The 20,105-nt window shown below is 48.0% G+C and overlaps 1 protein-coding gene across 1 annotated transcript in view; it reads left to right on the forward strand.

Annotated features, from left to right (window-relative positions):
- The window catches only part of ITGA4 (integrin subunit alpha 4), a 531,379-nt gene that overhangs the window by 389,265 nt on the left and 122,009 nt on the right, over positions 1 to 20,105 (forward strand). The window contains exon 19 of the mRNA XM_086956223.1: positions 17,883 to 17,981. Within this exon, the coding sequence (XP_086812349.1) occupies positions 17,883 to 17,981 (99 nt within the window). The remainder of the gene's footprint in view (positions 1 to 17,882; positions 17,982 to 20,105) is intronic.

Below are 20,105 nucleotides of genomic sequence, written 5' to 3' on the forward strand. Positions count from 1 at the left end.
TAATGATACAGGATAATATTCGGTGCTGTAAGCCCACCTCTATTGAACGGAATGGATAGATAAGACAGTGACCGTCTGATTTTCCCATGTTGCCAAACAAATTTAGAAGTGAGCTTGTTGATGAACATAATTATCTTAGGATCTACAATTAAAGGGATTGATCGAAAAAGATATAGGCATCTCGGTAGTATATTCATTTTCAAATAATTCACCATACCAATAATAGAAAGATATAAACCATTTACCCTGTCCAGATCTGTCTTAATCATATCTATAAGTGGATCAAAGTTGTTTTTAACTAAAGTCTTGATATTAGTAGATAGAATTACACCAAGATACACAGCAGTTTTTGCTGTTCTTGTATCTAGGCATACAGTGTTGTCTGTGCACAATACAATGTTTTTCCCCTATTCAAAGAATACCCCGAGTAGTTGCCATATTGCAGAGAGAGCTGTTCAATTTCGTGCAGCGCTTCTATCGGGTGAGTTGTTAGTACCGCGATGTCATCAGCGTATGCCAAAACTTTAGTTTCATATTGATTACATATGATTGGCTTGATAATATTATTTTCTAACAATTTTAGGATAAGGGGATTAATATAAAGAGCAAAAAGTAAAGGTGAACAGGGACACCCTTGTCTTGTGCCTCTTGTAATGTTAATAAAACCAATTCCAAACCTAATATTGAAATTCTTGCTTTAGGTTGATGATACATGGATTTTATAGATTTAAAAAATTTGGGGTCGAAATTGAGACGTGCCATGGCAACCCACAGAAAGTTCCATGAAACACGATCAAAGGCTTTCTCAGCATCAAGCAGGATCATAGACATCTGGCCCCCGTGACAAACATGGTATCAAATAGGGCAATAGCTCGGCGAATATGGTCGGTGGTCCCTTTACCCGGAACAAAGCCATGCTGCCACGGAGAGACCAGGTGCCCAATGATCCCGCTGAGTCTGATAGCCATCACTTTGGCATATAATTTGGAGTCCGAATTTATCAATGAAATGGGGCGATACGAAGTCAGCTGCTCGGGTGATTTTCCCTTCTTAGGAAATACTATAATACTAGCCTCATCCCAAGAATGTGGGGGAATGCCATTGTATTGAACACCCAAAAATAAATCCAATAATAGAGGGCTTAGTTGAAAACTAAGGGTTTTATAAATTTCAATTGGCAATTTGTCAGGGCCTGCTGCTTTACCAGAGGATAAAAGTGATAGAGCTACTACAACTTCATCTTATGTGATCTCGGCTTCAAGTTCTTCTCTCACCGCATCGTCTAGTAAGCTGGTGGCTGCCGAATTATTAAGAAAGCCAGCCAGAAAGGTATCCATATCTTCTTCCGAATTATTCACTTCTTCAGAATATAAGTTTTGATAATATTGTTGGAATTGTAGAATAATATCTGTAGGCTGGACGTACGTACGTCCACCATCTACAATAGTGGTAATATTATTAGAAACATTTTTTTGACGTGTTCGTAATGCCAATTGCTTACCTATTTTTTCCCCACTTTCGTAAACCTTCTTTCTATAGGCTCTATAAGTTTGAGCGGCTTTTTGGCTTAGATCAGTATTAAGTTCAGCTTTTAAAACCGCTACCCGAAGCCATTGATTATTGGAATCTTTGCCCTGTTCAATCAGGGAGGTGTGCTCTAATTCAGCTTTAGTCAATTCAGACAATTTTATTTCATAAAAATTTCTAGTTTTGGTTCGTGCAGCATATTGAAAACTAGAGATCTCTCCTCTTAAAGCAGATTTGTATGAATCCCAAACTACGTTTCTAGACGCACTAAAACGATTTATATTAAAAAACTCTTCAGTCCACTTTTTAATGTGTGAAATTAATTCAGTATTAGAGAGTAATTTCCTGTCAAATGACCAAGACCGTTGTTGAGTAGAAAGAGGAGTGATTGTAATTGCAAGGATTAGTGCATTGTGGTCTGAAATGATTCTTGGAATTTTTTTATATTTGATTGTGAAATGAGATCTCCAGTAGCAAATATGTAGTCGATTCAAACCTGTTTTTGATGCGGATGAGAGAAGTAGGTAAATCCTTGATCGTTTGGATTGTTGTGTAACCACATATCAGTTAAGCCAAGATTAGTTATAAGCCTCTTAACGGCTTTGTATACTCTGGGTTTACGTCCTCGATATTTTGTTTTGGAGGAGATATTGGATAATGTTGGTATTAATGAAATATTGAGATCGCCACACAAAACTAGCGGGCCCTGCCAAGTAGGCAATTCGATCTCTAATTCTTCAAAGATTGTGGGATCATCTTGATTTGAGCCATAAACCGTGCAAATGGTTATACCACAAGCAAGTTTAGCAATAGCCCATCTGCCATGGGGATCTGAAAGGTGTCGTACCCTTGGTCCAAGATTATTTTTTGCTAGTATTGCTACCCCCCTTATATTCGAGGATTGTGTGGAGACCGCCAATAAATTGTACCCATTCATATTTAACCACAATTTTTTGATCCATGGCGCATGGGTTTCTTGGAGACAGAGTACATCTACTGGAGTTAATTTAAGCAACTCAGCCAAGCGTCTTCGTTTATCCCCTGTTAATAGCCCTCCAACATTCTAAGTTTGAATATTTAATCTACCCATTGTCTATAGGAAATGATTGTAGCAGCGCCTCAAGCATATAAAACTTTATTATACAGCAATTATCTAAATCTGTTACTGTTCTATTTGGTACCCTTTTAAGTGTTTCTTTTGCTGAAAAAACTGGTTCTTTTTTTTCCTTTTGTGTTTTCACCCCCTAGGTGACCCTCCCGTGTCCCCCCCCTAGCAACCCCACCACCCTTTCCCTGGACCCCCCCCCCCCCCATTCAGTGGGCAAACAGACTCACACAGAGTCTAAGTGATGTAGTCACAGCATAGTATCTAAGCTACCGCTTTAAAAGGTATTTGACTCATAGAATTACAAAAAAGAAAGAAAGGAATGAAGGAGTGAGAGAAGAAAGACGGAAAGAAGCGGATCATTTACACAATATAAGTGCAGTACTAAAAGTGATAGACACAGGTAATAATACATATATTAATACATATGAAACATCATCTAAGAGTGTATTAAACCATTGGTTAAATTATAAGAGACAAGCGGTCCCTTTTTTTTTTATACAATTACCGCATATCTACAGAGGACAAGGCAGTTTTCAATTTCATTCGTATTCTGATTGTGAGAAGTTGGCCCGATATGCAGCGTTCGCTATTCTAGCGACCACTATGTATCGTTCCAAACGACCCTTATGGTGATTGGTTGTAAGTCAACCTTAGACCAGCTATCCTAGTAGCGTGGATACGAGCAGTCTTCGGGCTAAACTCTAGAGGGCGTGTTAAGCCAGCTGTAATACCATCGCATACCCCTTGAACACCAAGTGAAGGGACACCACACAAGTGTTATGAAAATAAACAGTATATTTATTAGAATCACAACAGCCCTGTACTCTTTATGAGGACAGGGTACTAAGCACAGAACCAAAGCTCTCAGAAAATACTTCAAGTGCACAATTAAAACAAGTGCCCGGGGGCACGGAAAGTTTAGTGGTCTCGGGCGGACCCGATAAGGCAAGTCGGAAGCGAGGGACTCGGGACCCTAGAGTAAGGAGGCTATGCAGGCACCGAAATGCCGAAGTTACCTAGCCACGAGGGCTGCGGCTGCACAAGTCTTACAGGCGTCGGGGGTCTTCGCTGACGAGCCAGGAGCCGGAAGAAAAGGAGTTGCTGGCCGGCGACCAGTGATGAATAGTTCGTACTACTAGCCAGTAGTCCGAGGGTACCAGGAAGGCACCGGATGGCCGTCACCTCGACTAGGTGAGTGGGCGACGCTAGGCTCGGCAGTCTCACGGACCAGGAGGCGTTGTCGGCGACCAGGATGGTGGTGCGAGCGAGTGGTCCCACGAAGGTTGATGCTGTCGGCGTCGCTGGGCCCAGGATTGGGGCAACAAGCCTTGGCAGATTTCAGGGCCACGTGGTGGGCCTAAAATGGCGTCTTGAGTGGACCAGGAGGGTCCGGGGTGCTCCTCTTGGAAAAGGGAGCAAGGGCCGATCTGGAGCAACCAGACCAGCAGCGTTGGTTGTCGGATGTCGTCAAAGAAGGGCACAAGCCAGCGGCTAGTGACCAGACAACGTGCTGAGCAGCGAGCAGAAGGGCCCCACGCAGATCGTGGAGATGCTGGGAGACTGCACTTCGGTGCTGGAGCTACTCAGGGTCGGGGCTTCTCGGACCCCAGAGCACTCACCAGAGAATTGCTTCGATGGTCGTGCTGATTAAGAAAACGTGCAGGTTTTGATGATGGCCGGTCCCTCGAGGTCTCGTCGCACCCACAGATCTCAGCTGAGCTGACGACGTGGGTAGAGGTCAGAGGTGCCAGGGAGGCCGGTTCTCGTCGAGCTGGGCCGTCGGATCCTTGAGGAAGGACTTGCAGCAAACCGCAGAGTTCTTAGATGGTGCCTGCGGATGCAGGGTGACTACTCCTTAGCCACAAGGGAGAAATCTTGAGAAGAGTCTCGAAGTCCTTTCGTAGAAAGTATTCTTGATTCAAAGATGATCTAATCTTGAAGGGTCCCCGCTCCGGCCTTTATCCTAAAGAAAGGGGCGGGTACATGACTAGGTCCTGCCCTAAGGGTGGGACCAGGAAGGGGGTAGTTACACCCTTCTCCCCCTGCTGGACTTTCCCCAGGTCAGGGGCTGCGCCCGTGGAACTGGTTCTAGCCGGCAGATGCGTAGTGAGCACCGGGGTGCCACTCCGCAGTCACCTTCTAGCAAAGCCCTACCTACCCAGAATACACAAACTCTGTCTGGGACGGTGCGAACACTGCCCTTGACAGGAAACCCTTTGTCCAAGCTCTCCTCGCTGAAAGGACTCCCAGCAGCAGGAGGTCAGACTCGTGTCTGTGGTGGCAGCGTCCATTTTGTGGAGCTGAGGCTTCAGTTAACTTTAACCGGGGTTCACAGTTACGTACATGTCGTGTCCCTTTAGAAGGGCGGAATGCTAACCTCGTAGCCAGAATTGGTGAGGGGGCAGCATCCCAATTCGTATGACACCTTACTCGACATGTCTTGATAACGCGATACCGAAGTTACCGATATGATACGCGTTATCATGGAACAGCCATTGGGTCTTGGTTCCGCAAGCTGCAACCGGGCTCGGCTGGTGCCAGAGCCCAATTCACACGGTTCCATGCACTCTTCCTTCAGGATTGTCAAGGCCTGCCATAGGAGTGACTGAGAGGAACTCGGGTGTCCATTTTAAGGTTAGGTATAGGGATACTACACCTACAGCAACGGGCGAGTACGCCACGTGGCCCCAGCTGTCGTGCAGCCAGTTGTGTCAGATTTAGATGGCCAGCCAGGGGTGGCATAATACATGCTTCAGCCCCTGGTAGGCCCTGGGTACACCGATGCCCTGAGTTACAGGGTCTGGCAGGGGGGCCCAGTTCCAATTGGGTAATGCACCTAAGGTACACACATCAATTTAGCGAGAGAACAGCTAGGCTGTGGGTCTGATTGGCAGGCCCACAGCCCGAGAAAGTCGTAAACCAGTGAAACAAAAGCAAAAAGTCCGGGTGATCATAGGATTGCAGACCCTACTCTCCTACATGACCCCCCCAAACGTTGGGACTATAAGCTAACCTTGACCAGGTGAGTCTTCTTGTTCTAAGTGGAAATACCTGGAGAGCCCATCTGCATTGCCATGATCAGTGCCAGGTCTATGCTCCACTGTGAAGTCCATCCCCTGTAGGGAAATGGACCACCTAAGCAGTTTGGGGTTTTCACCCTTCATCTGATTTAGCCATAGGAGGGGCTTATGGTCGGTCTGAATCTTAAAATGAGTGCCAAACAAGTATGGCCTCAGTTTCTTCAGGGCCCACACCACAGCGAAGGCCTCCCTCTCTATAGCTGACCAATTTTTCTCTCTGGGGGTCAGCCGTCTGCTTATAAAAGCAATGGGCTGGTCATTACCATCAAAATTCAGTTGAGATAGAACAGCTCCCTCACCCAACTCAGAAGCATCTGTTTGGACAATGAATGGTTTGGAGTAGTCTGGACTCTTGAGGATAGGTGCCGTGCACACGGCCTGTTTTAGGTCATCGAATGCTTTTTGACAGCTCGCTGTCCACTGAACCTTTTTTTGGCATTTTCTTACTCGTCAGTTCATTGAGCGGAGTCACAATCGATCCGTAATTCCTGACGAACTTCCGGTAGTAACCAGTCAGGCCCAAGAAAGCTCGAACCTGAGTCTGGGTGGTTGGAGGAGCCCAGTCCCTGATTGACTGTATCTTGCTCTCCAGTGGTTGAACTTAGCCTCCACCGACAAGGTGGCCCAAGTATACAACCTGTGCCTGCCCTATCTGGCACTTGGTAGCCTTGATAGTGAGACCTGCTGCTTGCAGAGCCTCTAACACTTTCCACAGGTGGACCAGGTGATCCTCCCAGGTGGAGCTAAAGACAGCAATATCGTCAAGATACGCCGCACAGAAGTCATCCAGCCCGGTGAGAACGTGATTCACCAACCGTTGGAAGGTGGCAGGTGCATTTTTCAAACCAAAGGGCATCACCGCGAACTGATAATGCCCACCAGGGGTAGAAAATGCGGTCTTAGGCTTGGCGTCCTCAGCTAACCTGATTTGCCAATACCCAGCTGTCAGGCCAAACGTACTTAAGTAGTTGGCCGAAGCCAATCTATCGATAAGCTCGTCTGCCCTTGGTATTGGGTGGGCGTCAGTCTTAGTGACTGCATTGAGACCCCTGTAGTCTACACAGAACCTCATCTCTTTCTTACCGCCCGGGGTGTGAGGTTTCGGCACTAGAACTATGGGACTCGCCCAAGGGCTATCCGAGGGTTCAATGACTCCCAGCTCCAACATTTTCTGCACTTCACTCTTGATGCAGTCTCTAACGTGATCGGGCTGCCTGTAGATTTTACTCTTGACGGGCAAGCTGTCACCAGTGTCAACCTCATGGGTGCACCAATTGGTCTGACTGGGTGTTAGAGAGAACATATGCCGGAAGGATTGAAGAACCTGTTTACAATCCTCCTGTTGATGTTTGGAGAGGCTGCCACAAAAGACAACACCATCTACCGATCCATCGTCAGGATTCTGAGTGAGCAGGTCGGGGAGAGGGTCACTCTCCTCCTCCTGTCCCTCATCTATGGCCATGAGCAAACTCATGTCCTTCCTGTCGACATATGCCTTGAGCCTGTTGACATGGAGCACCCTGTGGGGGCTCCGGGGAGTTCCCAGGTCTACCAGGTAGGTGACCTCTCCCTTTTTCTCCAGGATGGTGTAGGGCCCGGACCATTTGTCCTTGAGTGCTGCTGGAGCCACTGGCTCCAACACCCACACCTTCTGTCCGGGCTGGTAAACAGTCAGGACAGCCTTTTGGTCATGCCAAGTTTTTTGGAGTTCTTGGCTGGCCTTAAGGTTTTCGGATGCCTTCTCCATGTATTCAGCCATCCGCGAGCGGAGACCAAGCACATAGTCCACTATGTTGGTTGCAGGCTTTTTGAGAGGTCTCTCCCATCCTTCCTTCACCAAACACAGGGGTCCTCTTACAGGATGCCCGTACAAAAGTTCAAAAGGGCTGTAGCCAACCCCCTTCTGTGGGACTTCTCTGTAAGCGAATAAAAGGCAGGGGATCAGGACGTCCCATCTGCGCCGAAGCTTTTCAGGTAGTCCATGAATCATCCCTTTCAGGGTCCTGTTGAATCTCTCAACAAGCCCATTGCATTGTGGATGATAGGGTGTAGTGAACTTGTAGTTGACACCACATTCCTTCCACACAGCAGTTAAGTAGCTCGACATAAAGTTTGCACCTCTGTCAGAGACGACCTCCTTAGGGAAGCCCACTCTGGAGAATACTCCAACTAGGGCTCTAGCCACAACAGGCGCTGTAGTGGTCCTAAGGGGAATAGCTTCAGGATACCTGGTGGCATGATCCACTACCACCAGTATAAACTTGTGCCCTGATGCTGTTGGTGGTTCCATGGGACCGACGATGTCGATCCCCATCCGTTCAAAGGGCACCCCATCCACAGGCATTGGTATAAGGGGGGCCTTTGTCGTGCCACCTGACTTACCACTGGCTTGGCAAGTGACACAGGAGCGGCAAAACTCCTTGGTATCTTCGTTCATGTGAGGCCAGTGAAAGTGTGAGACAAGCCTGTCCCACGTCTTCGTCTGACCTAAGTGTCCTGCTAAGGGAATCTCGTGGGCCAAGGTAAGGAGGAAACCACGCTGAGACAAGGGGACGACCAGCCTCCTGGTCATGCCAGGCTTGGGGTCTCTTGCCTCAGTGTACAGGAGTCCATCTTCCCAGTATACCTTGTGGGTACCTGTGGCGTTCCCAGCAGCCTCAGCGGCAGCCTGCTGTCTGAGGGGTTCAAGAGAAGGGCAGTCTAACTGGTCCTTCCCCAGGTCCTCTCGTGTGGGTCCCCCTGAGCCCAGAAACTCAACTTGATCAAGCTCGAGTTCTTTAGGTTCAGTTTCCCGCAATTCCTGGAGGTCAGCCTCCTCTGAGACCTGATCCTCGACCTGGGGCAAGGGGGAAGGCGAAGCCTTAACCCGACTGCTCTTCTTCTTGGGTGGTGTCTGGTCCATTGTTCCAGGATCCAGCACCTGTTCAGTGGGGCATCGTCTGACCTGTGACCTGGTCACAGCAAACACGTGTGCTGGCAAGCCTAACATCTCCATGTGAGTCCGTTGCTCCACTTCTGACCATTGTGATGACTCCAAATCATTGCCCAACAAACAATCCACTGGGAGGTCTGAACTAACAACAACCTTTTTCTGGCCATTTACCCCTCCCCAGGAGAAAGCAACAATCGCCATACTATGACTGGTAGTGACGTTGCTGGCATTGGTCACCAGGAAATCTGTACCTGGCATGATCTGTCCAGGGTCCACAAAGTTAGGCGTCACCATGGTGACGCTGGCACAAGTGCCCCTATAGGCCTGAGCCATTCTTCCATTTATTAAAGGCGTCTGTCGGTATTTGCCCAAAGTATTGGGACTGACATCAGGGGATATATCCACATCCCCTGTACAGACAAGGACAGCCTGAGTGAGTGTACCAGCTAAGCTGTTACACCCCTCAGAACCCAAGGTTAACCCAACTAGTCCCTTGGGAGGCGCACTACTACTGCTGGCTGTACTAGGGGGCACAGGTGCCTTAGGGGCTGCAGTAGCAGGAGTCTGCCCTCCTTTCTTGGTGCACTCACTAAACCAGTGAGTTTTACTTTTACAGTATTGGCACCACCTCTTCGATTGGCCTTCTTGATTCTTCTTTTTCTGGGAAACCTGACCCCCCCCCACCCCCCTCTTTGGGTTGTTGGGGACCTGTCGAAGACTTCTTGTCAGTTTGTTCCCCTTTCGAATCTTTACCCTTCTGGTCTGCTTTCTTCTGACCACCTTGGTTCTGGCCCTGGTTTTGCTTAACCCTTGTTCTGACCCATCTGTCTGCCTTCTTTCCCAATTCTTGGGGAGAGGTCAGATCCGAGTCGACAAGGTGCTGATGCAACAACTGGTTCTGACAATTGTTTAAAATCTGTTCCTGCATGATCAAATGATACAATCCTTAACCTTACTGCCCAGCAACCAGCCCTCCAAAGCCTTAGTGGGACAATCAACGAAATCAGACCAGTCCTGAGACTGAGTTTTCTGGGTATCCCTGAACAGCAACCTGTACTGCTCAGTGGTTAGGCTGAACCCATCAATCAGTGCGTTCTTCAGGATCTGGTAATTGTTAGCATCCTCGACTCTAGTAGTGAGGAGCTTATCTCTACCTTTACCGTCAAAGGAGAGCCACAAGATAGCTGCCCACTGACTCTGGGGGATGCACTGTACAGTGCAGGCCCGCTCCAAAGCAGTAATCCATTTATGGATGTCGTCCCCTTGCTTAAAGGGGGGCACTATCTTATTCAGGTGCTTAGTGTCTAAACTCCTGGGTTCCCGTGGGGGAATGCTGCCACCAGTGGGAATGGTCCCACTCAACTCTTGCTCTCGAGCAAAGGCGAGTCTCTCTTTGGCTAGGGCAAGTTCTTCCCTCTCGATCCGCAGATTGACTTCCCTCTCCTTTGCTTCGTACATTCTCCTCTGAGGTGATGTCATCCCTCTTCGAGCAGAACCTCGAGAGCCATTGGTTCGAGCGGATCTGTTAGAGCCTCTCGACAGAGACCTAACTCGTCCTTTCCCAATGTTAAGCTGGCCCGAGAGAGGGCCCAGGGGTCCCCTAGTACCAATCTCGTGCCGGCTTAAGTTGTCCTGAGTTAGCTGACTAACTATGACTGGACCTTTGTCTGCCTCGTCCCCAGATGTCTCTGGTTCCTCGTCCTCCTCTTCATCCTCGGCGGAGAGATGGATAAGGTCAGGGTCACCTCGGGTTCCCTCGAGGGGAGGCATCTCCATTTCCGGATGAGAAGGGTCAGTGTTACCCGCCCTCCTAGCATCATAAGTCTCCAAGAGACCAATCAGAAACGGAATGGTAGGGTTTGCACCCTGTTTTAACTTCCGAGATGTACAGATCTGTCGCATCTCGTGGAAGCTAAGTGCAGCATATCTGGAGGTGACCTGTGGAGGGTCGACTGACACAAGGGGAGACTCAGAGTTTCCTCCTTTGTCCGACATGCTGCTTCTAGTGTGGTGTAAGTGATGCACCTACCTACACTATGGGTTTACCTACTGATCCCTTGCTAAGAGTTGTAGCCAAGGTGTGCTAAGCCTTGAGGAGCTACAACAGCTGGTTCAGTAGAACTCAGAGTATTCTAAGCTAAGTTATATGTACCTGTAGTACTTATGCGATCTTTCACAAGATATTCTTAGGATACGCGTGGTAAAACAACAGCAAGCTCAAATCCCAACCGCTGCTCACCAATGTGAGAAGTTGGCCCGATATGCAGCGTTCGCTATTCTAGCGACCACTATGTATCGTTCCAAACGACCCTTATGGTGATTGGTTGTAAGTCAACCTTAGACCAGCTATCCTAGTAGCGTGGATACGAGCAGTCTTCGGGCTAAACTCTAGAGGGCGTGTTAAGCCAGCTGTAATACCATCGCATACCCCTTGAACACCAAGTGAAGGGACACCACACAAGTGTTATGAAAATAAACAGTATATTTATTAGAATCACAACAGCCCTGTACTCTTTATGAGGACAGGGTACTAAGCACAGAACCAAAGCTCTCAGAAAATACTTCAAGTGCACAATTAAAACAAGTGCCCGGGGGCACGGAAAGTTTAGTGGTCTCGGGCGGACCCGATAAGGCAAGTCGGAAGCGAGGGACTCGGGACCCTAGAGTAAGGAGGCTATGCAGGCACCGAAATGCCGAAGTTACCTAGCCACGAGGGCTGCGGCTGCACAAGTCTTACAGGCGTCGGGGGTCTTCGCTGACGAGCCAGGAGCCGGAAGAAAAGGAGTTGCTGGCCGGCGACCAGTGATGAATAGTTTGTAGAGATCCAAGCCTGGATCAGTGATCGTTGATACCTGAAAGCAGAGGGGACCTAGTTCGTACTACTAGCCAGTAGTCAGAGGGTACCAGGAAGGCACCGGATGGCCGTCACCTCGACTAGGTGAGTGGGCGACGCTAGGCTCGGCAGTCTCACGGACCAGGAGGCGTTGTCGGCGACCTGGATGGAGGTGCGAGCTGTCCCACGAAGGTTGATGCTGTCGGCGTCGCTGGGCCCAGGATTGGGGCAACAAGCCTTGGCAGATTTCAGGGCCACGTGGTGGGCCTAAAATGGCGTCTTGAGTAGACCAGGAGGGTCCGGGGTGCTCCTCTTGGAAAAGGGAACAAGGGCCGATCTGGAGCAACCAGACCAGCAGCGTTGGTTGTCGGATGTCGTCAAAGAAGGGCACAAGCCAGCGGCTAGTGACCAGACAACGTGCTGAGCAGCGAGCAGAAGGGCCCCACGCAGATCGTGGAGATGCTGGGAGACTGCACTTCGGTGCTGGAGCTACTCAGGGTCGGGGCTTCTCGGACCCCAGAGCACTCACCAGAGAATTGCTTCGATGGTCGTGCTGATTAAGAAAGCGTGCAGGTTTTGATGATGGCCGGTCCCTCGAGGTCTCGTCGCACCCACAGATCTCAGCTGAGCTGACGACGTGGGTAGAGGTCAGAGGTGCCAGGGAGGCCGGTTCTCGTCGAGCTGGGCCGTCGGATCCTTGAGGAAGGACTTGCAGCAAACCGCAGAGTTCTTAGATGGTGCCTGCGGATGCAGGGTGACTACTCCTTAGCCACAAGGGAGAAATCTTGAGAAGAGTCTCGAAGTCCTTTCGTAGAAAGTATTCTTGATTCAAAGATGATCTTATCTTGAAGGGTCCCCGCTCCGGCCTTTATCCTAAAGAAAGGGGCGGGTACATGACTAGGTCCTGCCCTAAGGGTGGGACCAGGAAGGGGGTAGTTACACCCCTCTCCCCCTGCTGGACTTTCCCCAGGTCAGGGGCTGCGCCCCTGGAACTGGTTCTAGCCGGCAGATGCGTAGTGAGCACCGGGGTGCCACTCCGCAGTCACCTTCTAGCAAAGCCCTACCTACCCAGAATACACAAACTCTGTCTGGGACGGTGCGAACACCGCCCTTGACAGGAAACCCTTTGTCCAAGCTCTCCTCACTGGAAGGACTCCCAGCAGCAGGAGGTCAGACTCGTGTCTGTGGTGGCAGCGTCCATTTTGTGGAGCTGAGGCTTCAGTTAACTTTAACCGGGGTTCACAGTTACGTACATGTCGTGTCCCTCTAGAAGGGCGGAATGCTAACCTCGTCGCCAGAATTGGTGAGGGGGCAGCATCCCGATTCGTATGACACCTTACTCGACATGTCTTGATAACCCGATACCGAAGTTACCGATATGATACCTGTTATCATGGAACAGCCATTGGGTCTTGGTTCCGCAAGCTGCAACCGGGCTCGGCTCGTGCCAGAGCCCAATTCACACGGTTTCATGCACTCTGCCTTCAGGATTGTCAAGGCCTGCCATAGGAGTGACTGAGAGGAACTCGGGTGTCCATTTTAAGGTTAGGTATAGGGATACTACACCTACAGCAACGGGCGAGTACGCCACGTGGCCCCAGCTGTCGTGCAGCCAGTTGTGTCAGATTTAGATGGCCAGCCAGGGGTGGCATAATACATGCTTCAGCCCCTGGTAGGCCCTGGGTACACCGATGCCCTGAGTTACAGGGTCTGACAGGGGGACCCAGTTCCAATTGGGTAATGCACCTAAGGTACACACATCAATTTAGCGAGAGAACAGCTAGGCTGTGGGTCTGATTGGCAGGCCCACAGCCCGAGAAAGTCGTAAACCAGTGAAACAAAAGCAAAAAGTCCGGGTGATCATAGGATTGCAGACCCTACTCTCCTACACTGATCATTTTAGGAAATCTGATCTAGGTAAGCCTTTGCTTTGATTTCTGATTGAAAAAAATGTGTAAGGCCGCCATGTACAAATTTTTTACTTTGTGGGGTTATTGAGATATGCTTGTGCACCTTTATCTTGAAACGGTTTGATCAGAGATCGAAGCCGCCAGCGTCTTTCCACAGTAACGTGGCAGAAGTCTGGTCTTGAAAAATATGCAAAGTCGTTATACTGCACTTTGTGGTCAGGCCTAGCTTTATCGGCAACAATCTGTCTTACCAAACAATTCCCAAAATAAACCAAAATAGCTCTGGGATATATGCCCGGTTTTGTAGGGATATTAAATGGCATCCGGTGGGCTCGTTGAACCTCTACATTCAAGTTCCAATCTTTGAGGGCGGGAAGGGACTCTTCTAGCAGTTTAACCACGAAAGTTCGGGTATCGCCCCCTTCAAGTCTCTCCGGGACGCCTAAAATACGAAGATTGTTCCGACGTTGCCGGTTTTCAAACTCCTCCAGCTTCCACTTGATATCTACAAGCTCAGCATCTTGAAGTTTAGCACGCTCGGCATTCAGCATAGTTTCTTTCTCATTAGTCACAACCCTGGCCTCCATCTCAGTGACTCTTTCACCTATCAGAGTACATGATTTAGAGAGTTTTCTAACAACTCCTTGCATTTTTCGAAGTGCAGCTCGAGATCTCTTACTATCTTGAGCAGTCTCTTCTCTATGAGCCGCTATGGCTTGCAGAATAGTCTCTACAGCTGATTGAGAAACCTCCAGATTTGCTGAGGCATTTGATGTTGCGGCTGATTGCGGAGGTAAGTTAGGAACCGCCTGATTATCCTTAGAGCCCTTTTCCAATATCCTAGTGGTGGCTTTAGGTCTGGCTCTGATCGTGTTAATGTTAGAGTTAATGTTAGAGTCTTGCTCATCTGTACTTTCATCATAGGAACTGAGCGGTGGTTCAGATTCTTCAGAGCCCTCCAACGAATCAGTTTCATCTGACCACTCCTCCTGAACATTTAAACCATTCTCATCAGAGAAAGAGTAAAATTCACTGGGTTCTTTCTCCTCCTTCTCTTCAGGTAATTGATTCTTTAATGTGCTCTCCCCTGTCGCTATTTGACTTAATGAATGGGCCCCATCCAGCAAATCTGAGTCCGCACAGTCAGCAGTCTGTTGTACAGGGGGTGCATTCGAGAGTTTAGTAAGTGCTGTATGGAGCCTACTAGGAGACAGTTGACTGGATTGGACCGTCACCGGTGGGGTTGAATCTATTAGTACCCCCAAAACGTTTTCCCCAGCCCCTGAAAAAGACAAACAATGTTGTGCTGGCTCTAAGACCTGATTTGCACTAATTGGGATCTCCAAAAAAGCAGAGAGAGGAGTCTGAGCAGATTCATTGATGCTACTTACAGTTTCGATGTTCACTGTGGGAGGTTGTAGTTCAGGAATAGCACAGGTTTCTGTAGATGAGTTTTCATAGGAATGTCCTAATTCCGCGGTGGTGATAGTGGTGGAGGTAGGAGATAAGGTGGGAGTCTCATTTGTCGTTTCTCTCTTGTTGGAGCCACTCAGAAGACCTTTCTTGAGAAACAAATCCAATACTGTGCCACCAGTTGAATTTAGTTTCCTACGGGCGGCGTGGAGATCCTGTCTTGCTGTTAAATCCAATGTAGCCTGCTGGCTTCGCGTCTTAGATTTACCAGAGCTAGTTGGTAAGCGTGTTTCTTCATTTTAGTCAAGCAGCTCCTCAAGTTGCTCATGCTGCTGGCGTTCAGCTTCCTTACGAAGAATCCTGGCTGCTTTAGCCACCCGTGCTCTAGTTGCTGCGGCAGATGCAGAAGACTTTGCAGGCATGTTTTTATTCAAACCCGGGTCTATGTCTGGTATTTTCGGGTATTTCTTCACACCCCGTGGTTTTATTGTTTGTATCACAAAAGTCACTCCAAATTCCGCTGTAGTCACTTCACAACTGCAGTCAACAAAGGGGTCCGCTGCTACAATGTTTCCGCAATCTTCGAAGTCGGAGCGAGTTTGATCCCGCAGCAGTGTCGAGTCTGAGGCAAAGTCGGAACCCCACCCTGCAGCACCGTGTGTGAGAAATAGACTGCAGCTGCGGTTGGGAGGGTCGGAGAGAACGCTTGCGGCACTGCGGTGAAGCCGAGCGAGGCTCACGGAACAGTGGAGGACTGGAGCCGCTCGCAGGAATCGTAAACTTCAAAAAAAAAGCATACGGATCTCTCTCGGCTCAAACAGTTCAACACCAGTAGTTTACCCAGTTAGCTAGTTCGCGGTCAGGCAGGGAAAGTTAACCGCAATCCTTCAATCCTTCGGCATGTTAGTCTTTCAAGCGGAGCTCAGACACAGCGCTGCTTACGCGGTCTACGGACAGACCGCCATCTTGCCCTTCTGGGTGTCCTGGGAAGGTTTCTCTCAAGGGTGTCTTAAGAGATACTTGGTGGGCACATCGCACTGCTCTCAATGTTGTGTTACAAAAATCTCCCTTTCAGATATTGAGAGGGAGAGTTGCTCTATCCAAACTCAATTCTGGTTGGTTACCTCTCATTGATGGTCCTGTTTTTGATGAGGATTAGGTGGGTGCAAAAGTCAAATCTTATCAGCAGAAGTATAAGGAGAGGTTTGACTTTAAGAATTCAACCAAATCTTTGGCATGGAAGGTTTGGCCCTTTTGTCATCACTTTTGTTTACAAGAATGTGGTCACCGTTCACAATGGTAGCAAATGAAGCATGTCTCGCCTGGTGAGATTCATGGCGATAAATCCTCTTTCTCATCATGCTCTGATGAATTACCTGTTCCAATATTGCCTAAGTGTGTTCATCCTCCTAACTTGCATTCGCCTGGTCTTTGTTCAAGGCCTCGTTTTACTCCTAAACGTTTTGAAGATTACAAAATGTATTGATGTTCTCACATGTTTTTCTTTCCATGATTGTTTTTGCTATGTTTGTCTTGCTCATCTCATTTATGTGTATTTTTCTTATTCTTATGCTCTCCTTGTCCTTTCCTTTTTCCTTGTTCAGTAAAGGGGATGTGTTGTGGTTACTCTTAGACCAGCTTAGCCAGGCATTCCATCTCCATGGTAGCAGTCTGGTGTGAGACGGTTATTACCTGGAGTGCTGACGGGCTAGAAGTTGGAGCTGGTGGCTCTGTATTGAAGAAATAAAAAAAAGACTACAAAACTTAGCAGCCTGAGTCTTTTCAACAGAGTCCACTCTCTGGGAAGCATCTTCCTACATCCTTATAGCTCAAATGCGCTGCCAGATTGGGAACAGAAACCAGTCCTGGCAATTCGGCTCAACCCGGCACTGGGTAGGGGGGTGGTGAATCGGTGGCGGGTGCTAAGAGAAGCACTGGCATGGGGGCTGGTGACTAGCACTGCTGTTGCTTTAGTTAGAGGGGGCTGATATTGCTGTCTTGCTGCAAAACCGGCACCCTGTAACAAAATTACCCCCACTGGTCAAACACCGGCTCCTACCCTTCTGGTCCACTGGGGAGACACCTAGTGCCCGCTACAGCCAGTCTGGCCCTGCTCATTTGTAACAAGCTTGTAGAGTCACAGTCTGCCAAAGGCCATCTTTCTCCAGGGAGGGCTGTCACTGGTGGTTGAGTGACGAGACATTATCAATGATAATACCCAGATTCCACACTGCATGAAATACCTTTATGATTTGAATTTGAATTTTAACAGATTTGTAGAGCGCGCTTATACCGGGACGGTTTCATGGCGCTAGGTAGTGGTGAACCAGTGGACATAGAGACGGAGGCTAGACTGCTAGGGATCTGGAGAACAAGAAGGTCTTAAGATGTTTGCGGAATTCCGCATAGGAGGTAGAAGCTCTAAGGGCAGAAGCTAGCCTGACCAAGGGTCGATATATGATGGGTTGGACAACAAGTGACTGACCTCCATAGCGTTGCTCTTCCCAGTCTTAAGACACCAATTCTCATAATTTTGAATTTAAGCCAATTAACATTGATTTACTTGGCTGTAGAGTTAGGCCATTGTTTGAGGGTAGATTGTAGATGGATGATTATGGTATTACGGTATCATATTCAGGAAGTCTTCACATATAATTATTCCAAGTAGCAAGGGCTGTGCTCTCTTGGCACTTTTATAATAGTGAGTTCTAGGGTTGATTTGGAAATTGATAGAAGTGTACATAAGAGAGCACGTCTGTACTCCTACTTCACAGACTCATACATGCTTTTGTTAATTGGATCCGTTGTACCTTCATCCAGTGCAAATATTGTCCCCCGGCACCTGACCGAGGGGGTAAATGACTTCATAAAATGCAACAATTCAATGAATGTTGTTGCATCAGATTTTTTGTGAAAAAAAATAATTGTTATACTTTCACATGTTTTGAGAAGTGGGATTTGACAGTTACCTTACCTTGAAATTGTGCCTTATCTCATTGCATAGGATAGTTTTTACCAGTTTTTCCATTCTAACCATATAAATAGTGTCATTTAAAATAGTTATGTTCTTTCATTTCAGGAGGAAAAGCAAATAAATTGTAAACTGTCAGAAGAGGAAACTCATTTAGTGAAACTCGACTGCAGTATTGGCAACTTATTTGTCGATTCAGGAACAAAGGTATGGTAAAGTAAATGCTGTACAGTGCCAAGTCCTAATCTTTTTAAGAGTTTGTCTTTAATGATATAATGAATGCTTGTGTTTTACATACTTCCTGCTTCAGCAATATTTTAATTTTGTAGCTGGCAGATTATGTGTTTACCTCTCTCAATTGTACTCAATACATCAACCTCAGAATGATGAAAGGCAGACTTAGAACCTATGGCCTAACGGTTGTCCAACTATATCAACAGTGTAGGCTTATCCCATAGCAATATGATGTTAACATAATATTTGACTCCATACAAAGGTTGATTCTAGTTTCAATGAAAATGCCTTCGTGTGGAGCTTAGAACTCCTGGAAGCATGCCTCTTCACAATTTATAAAGTTAATCAAGAAACTAGATGGCTTGAACGCATTCCTCTAAGCCCGTCTGCGCCCGTCCGTGGCCGGACATGGCCCAGGACCATGACCCCTGGCCTTTCTGTGCGCTACTCCGCGGACCAACTTAGACTGCTCAATCCGGGCCTCCTCAGCCACCACTGTATCCCCTTACCTCCCCCAACCGATGTGAGTATTAATCCCGCCCTGTGTCCTGGGTGTAATTTTCAACTAACATCCCCACTGTTACCCAATTCACTAGTTCCTGACGCCCTCTCCTGTTCGCCCTTCGCCCCATTCCAGGGATGTCGAGCGGCGTTAATTAACACACGCTCTCTCCCTTGTCATAGTCTAGATATTAGTGAGTTTATAATTAATCACAACCTCGACTTTCTTTTTGCTACCGAAACTTGGGGAGATGCGGGCTCGGGACCTGACTTTTGTCAGGCCACCCCGGATGGTTATAGCGTTGTGAGACATGACAGACAAATAGGAAGAGGTGGAGGACTCGCTATAATTTACAAGAATCAGTATTATACCACGCTTGACCCCATCTTATCCACCTACTGTGAAGCTGCAACTTTTGCAATTAACATCAACTGCAAACAAACTTTTAAAGGCATTTTGCTCTACCGACCTCCTGGACCTCGGAACTCCTTTCTTGGGTCCCTCTCTGAGCTAAACGACTACACAATAAGCTCTGCTGATTACACAGTGTTGGGAGATTTTAATTTCCCTTTGGAAGAACAGGGAAATCACGACACTGCCCAACTCACTGCTGACTTCCTTACTCTAGGACTCCAACAATTGGTAAACGGACCTACTCACCAGGCGGGACACACTCTAGACGGCGTGTTCACGAACAACTCTCTTATTACAATATTAGACACCTTACCTCTTACCTGGACTGACCACAGGGCCATTATATTTGGTATTGATACTCGCATAGTCAACCTCCCCGCTTCTAGACCACCTACCAGGGCAGCAATTCGTGCCTGGAAGAATGCTGACATCCCTCAAATGGCAAATATCTTGACATTATCCTCCCCTACTATAGGGTCCAATCCTGTCCCCTCAGCCTCTGATTTCCAAGATTAGATCAGGAACGCTGCTGATCAGGTCGCTCCAGAAAAGTCCATCCAACCTAATAGAAGGTCGCCTTCGGCGGCATGGTATACAGAAGAACTTAGACTTCACCGACAACATTGTCGGAATTTAGAAAGACACTGGAGGAAATCCTATTGCCCCATCGCTAAGCAATCTTACAAAGATGCCTTAACCATATATAAAAAGGCCATCACTACTCGGAAAATGACTTTTTTCTCGAGCCAAATAAACAATGCCAGGAATTCGGCCAGAGAACTGTTCTCAGTGGTCAACTCCTTATCTACATCTCCATCGGGTCTCGGAGTAGAACCCTCCCAACTGTTCTGTAACGCACTGTCCACCTTCTTTACTACTAAAGTGGCAGATATCTATGCATCCTTTGGTGGAGATTCAGGGGCTAGATCCACTGCCAGCAATAAGGAACTTCCCCATAATAACCATGACCATCTTTCTTCTTTTGCTGACACCTCTGAAGACCAAATTAGCAGACTCATTTCCATCACCAAGTCTGGATCTACTCTGGACCCATGTCCTCCCTCAGTGATGGCTAATTTAAGTGAGGTGATTTCCCACCCACTCATGGAAATCTGCAACACTGCCTTTCAAACCGGATGTTATCCAGCCCCGTGGAAGAAGGCAGTGATCAAGCCTCTTCT

This window comes from Lissotriton vulgaris, chromosome 2_1 (genome assembly GCF_964263255.1).
Source record: "Lissotriton vulgaris chromosome 2_1, aLisVul1.2, whole genome shotgun sequence".
NCBI classification, from domain to species: Eukaryota; Metazoa; Chordata; class Amphibia; order Caudata; family Salamandridae; genus Lissotriton; species Lissotriton vulgaris.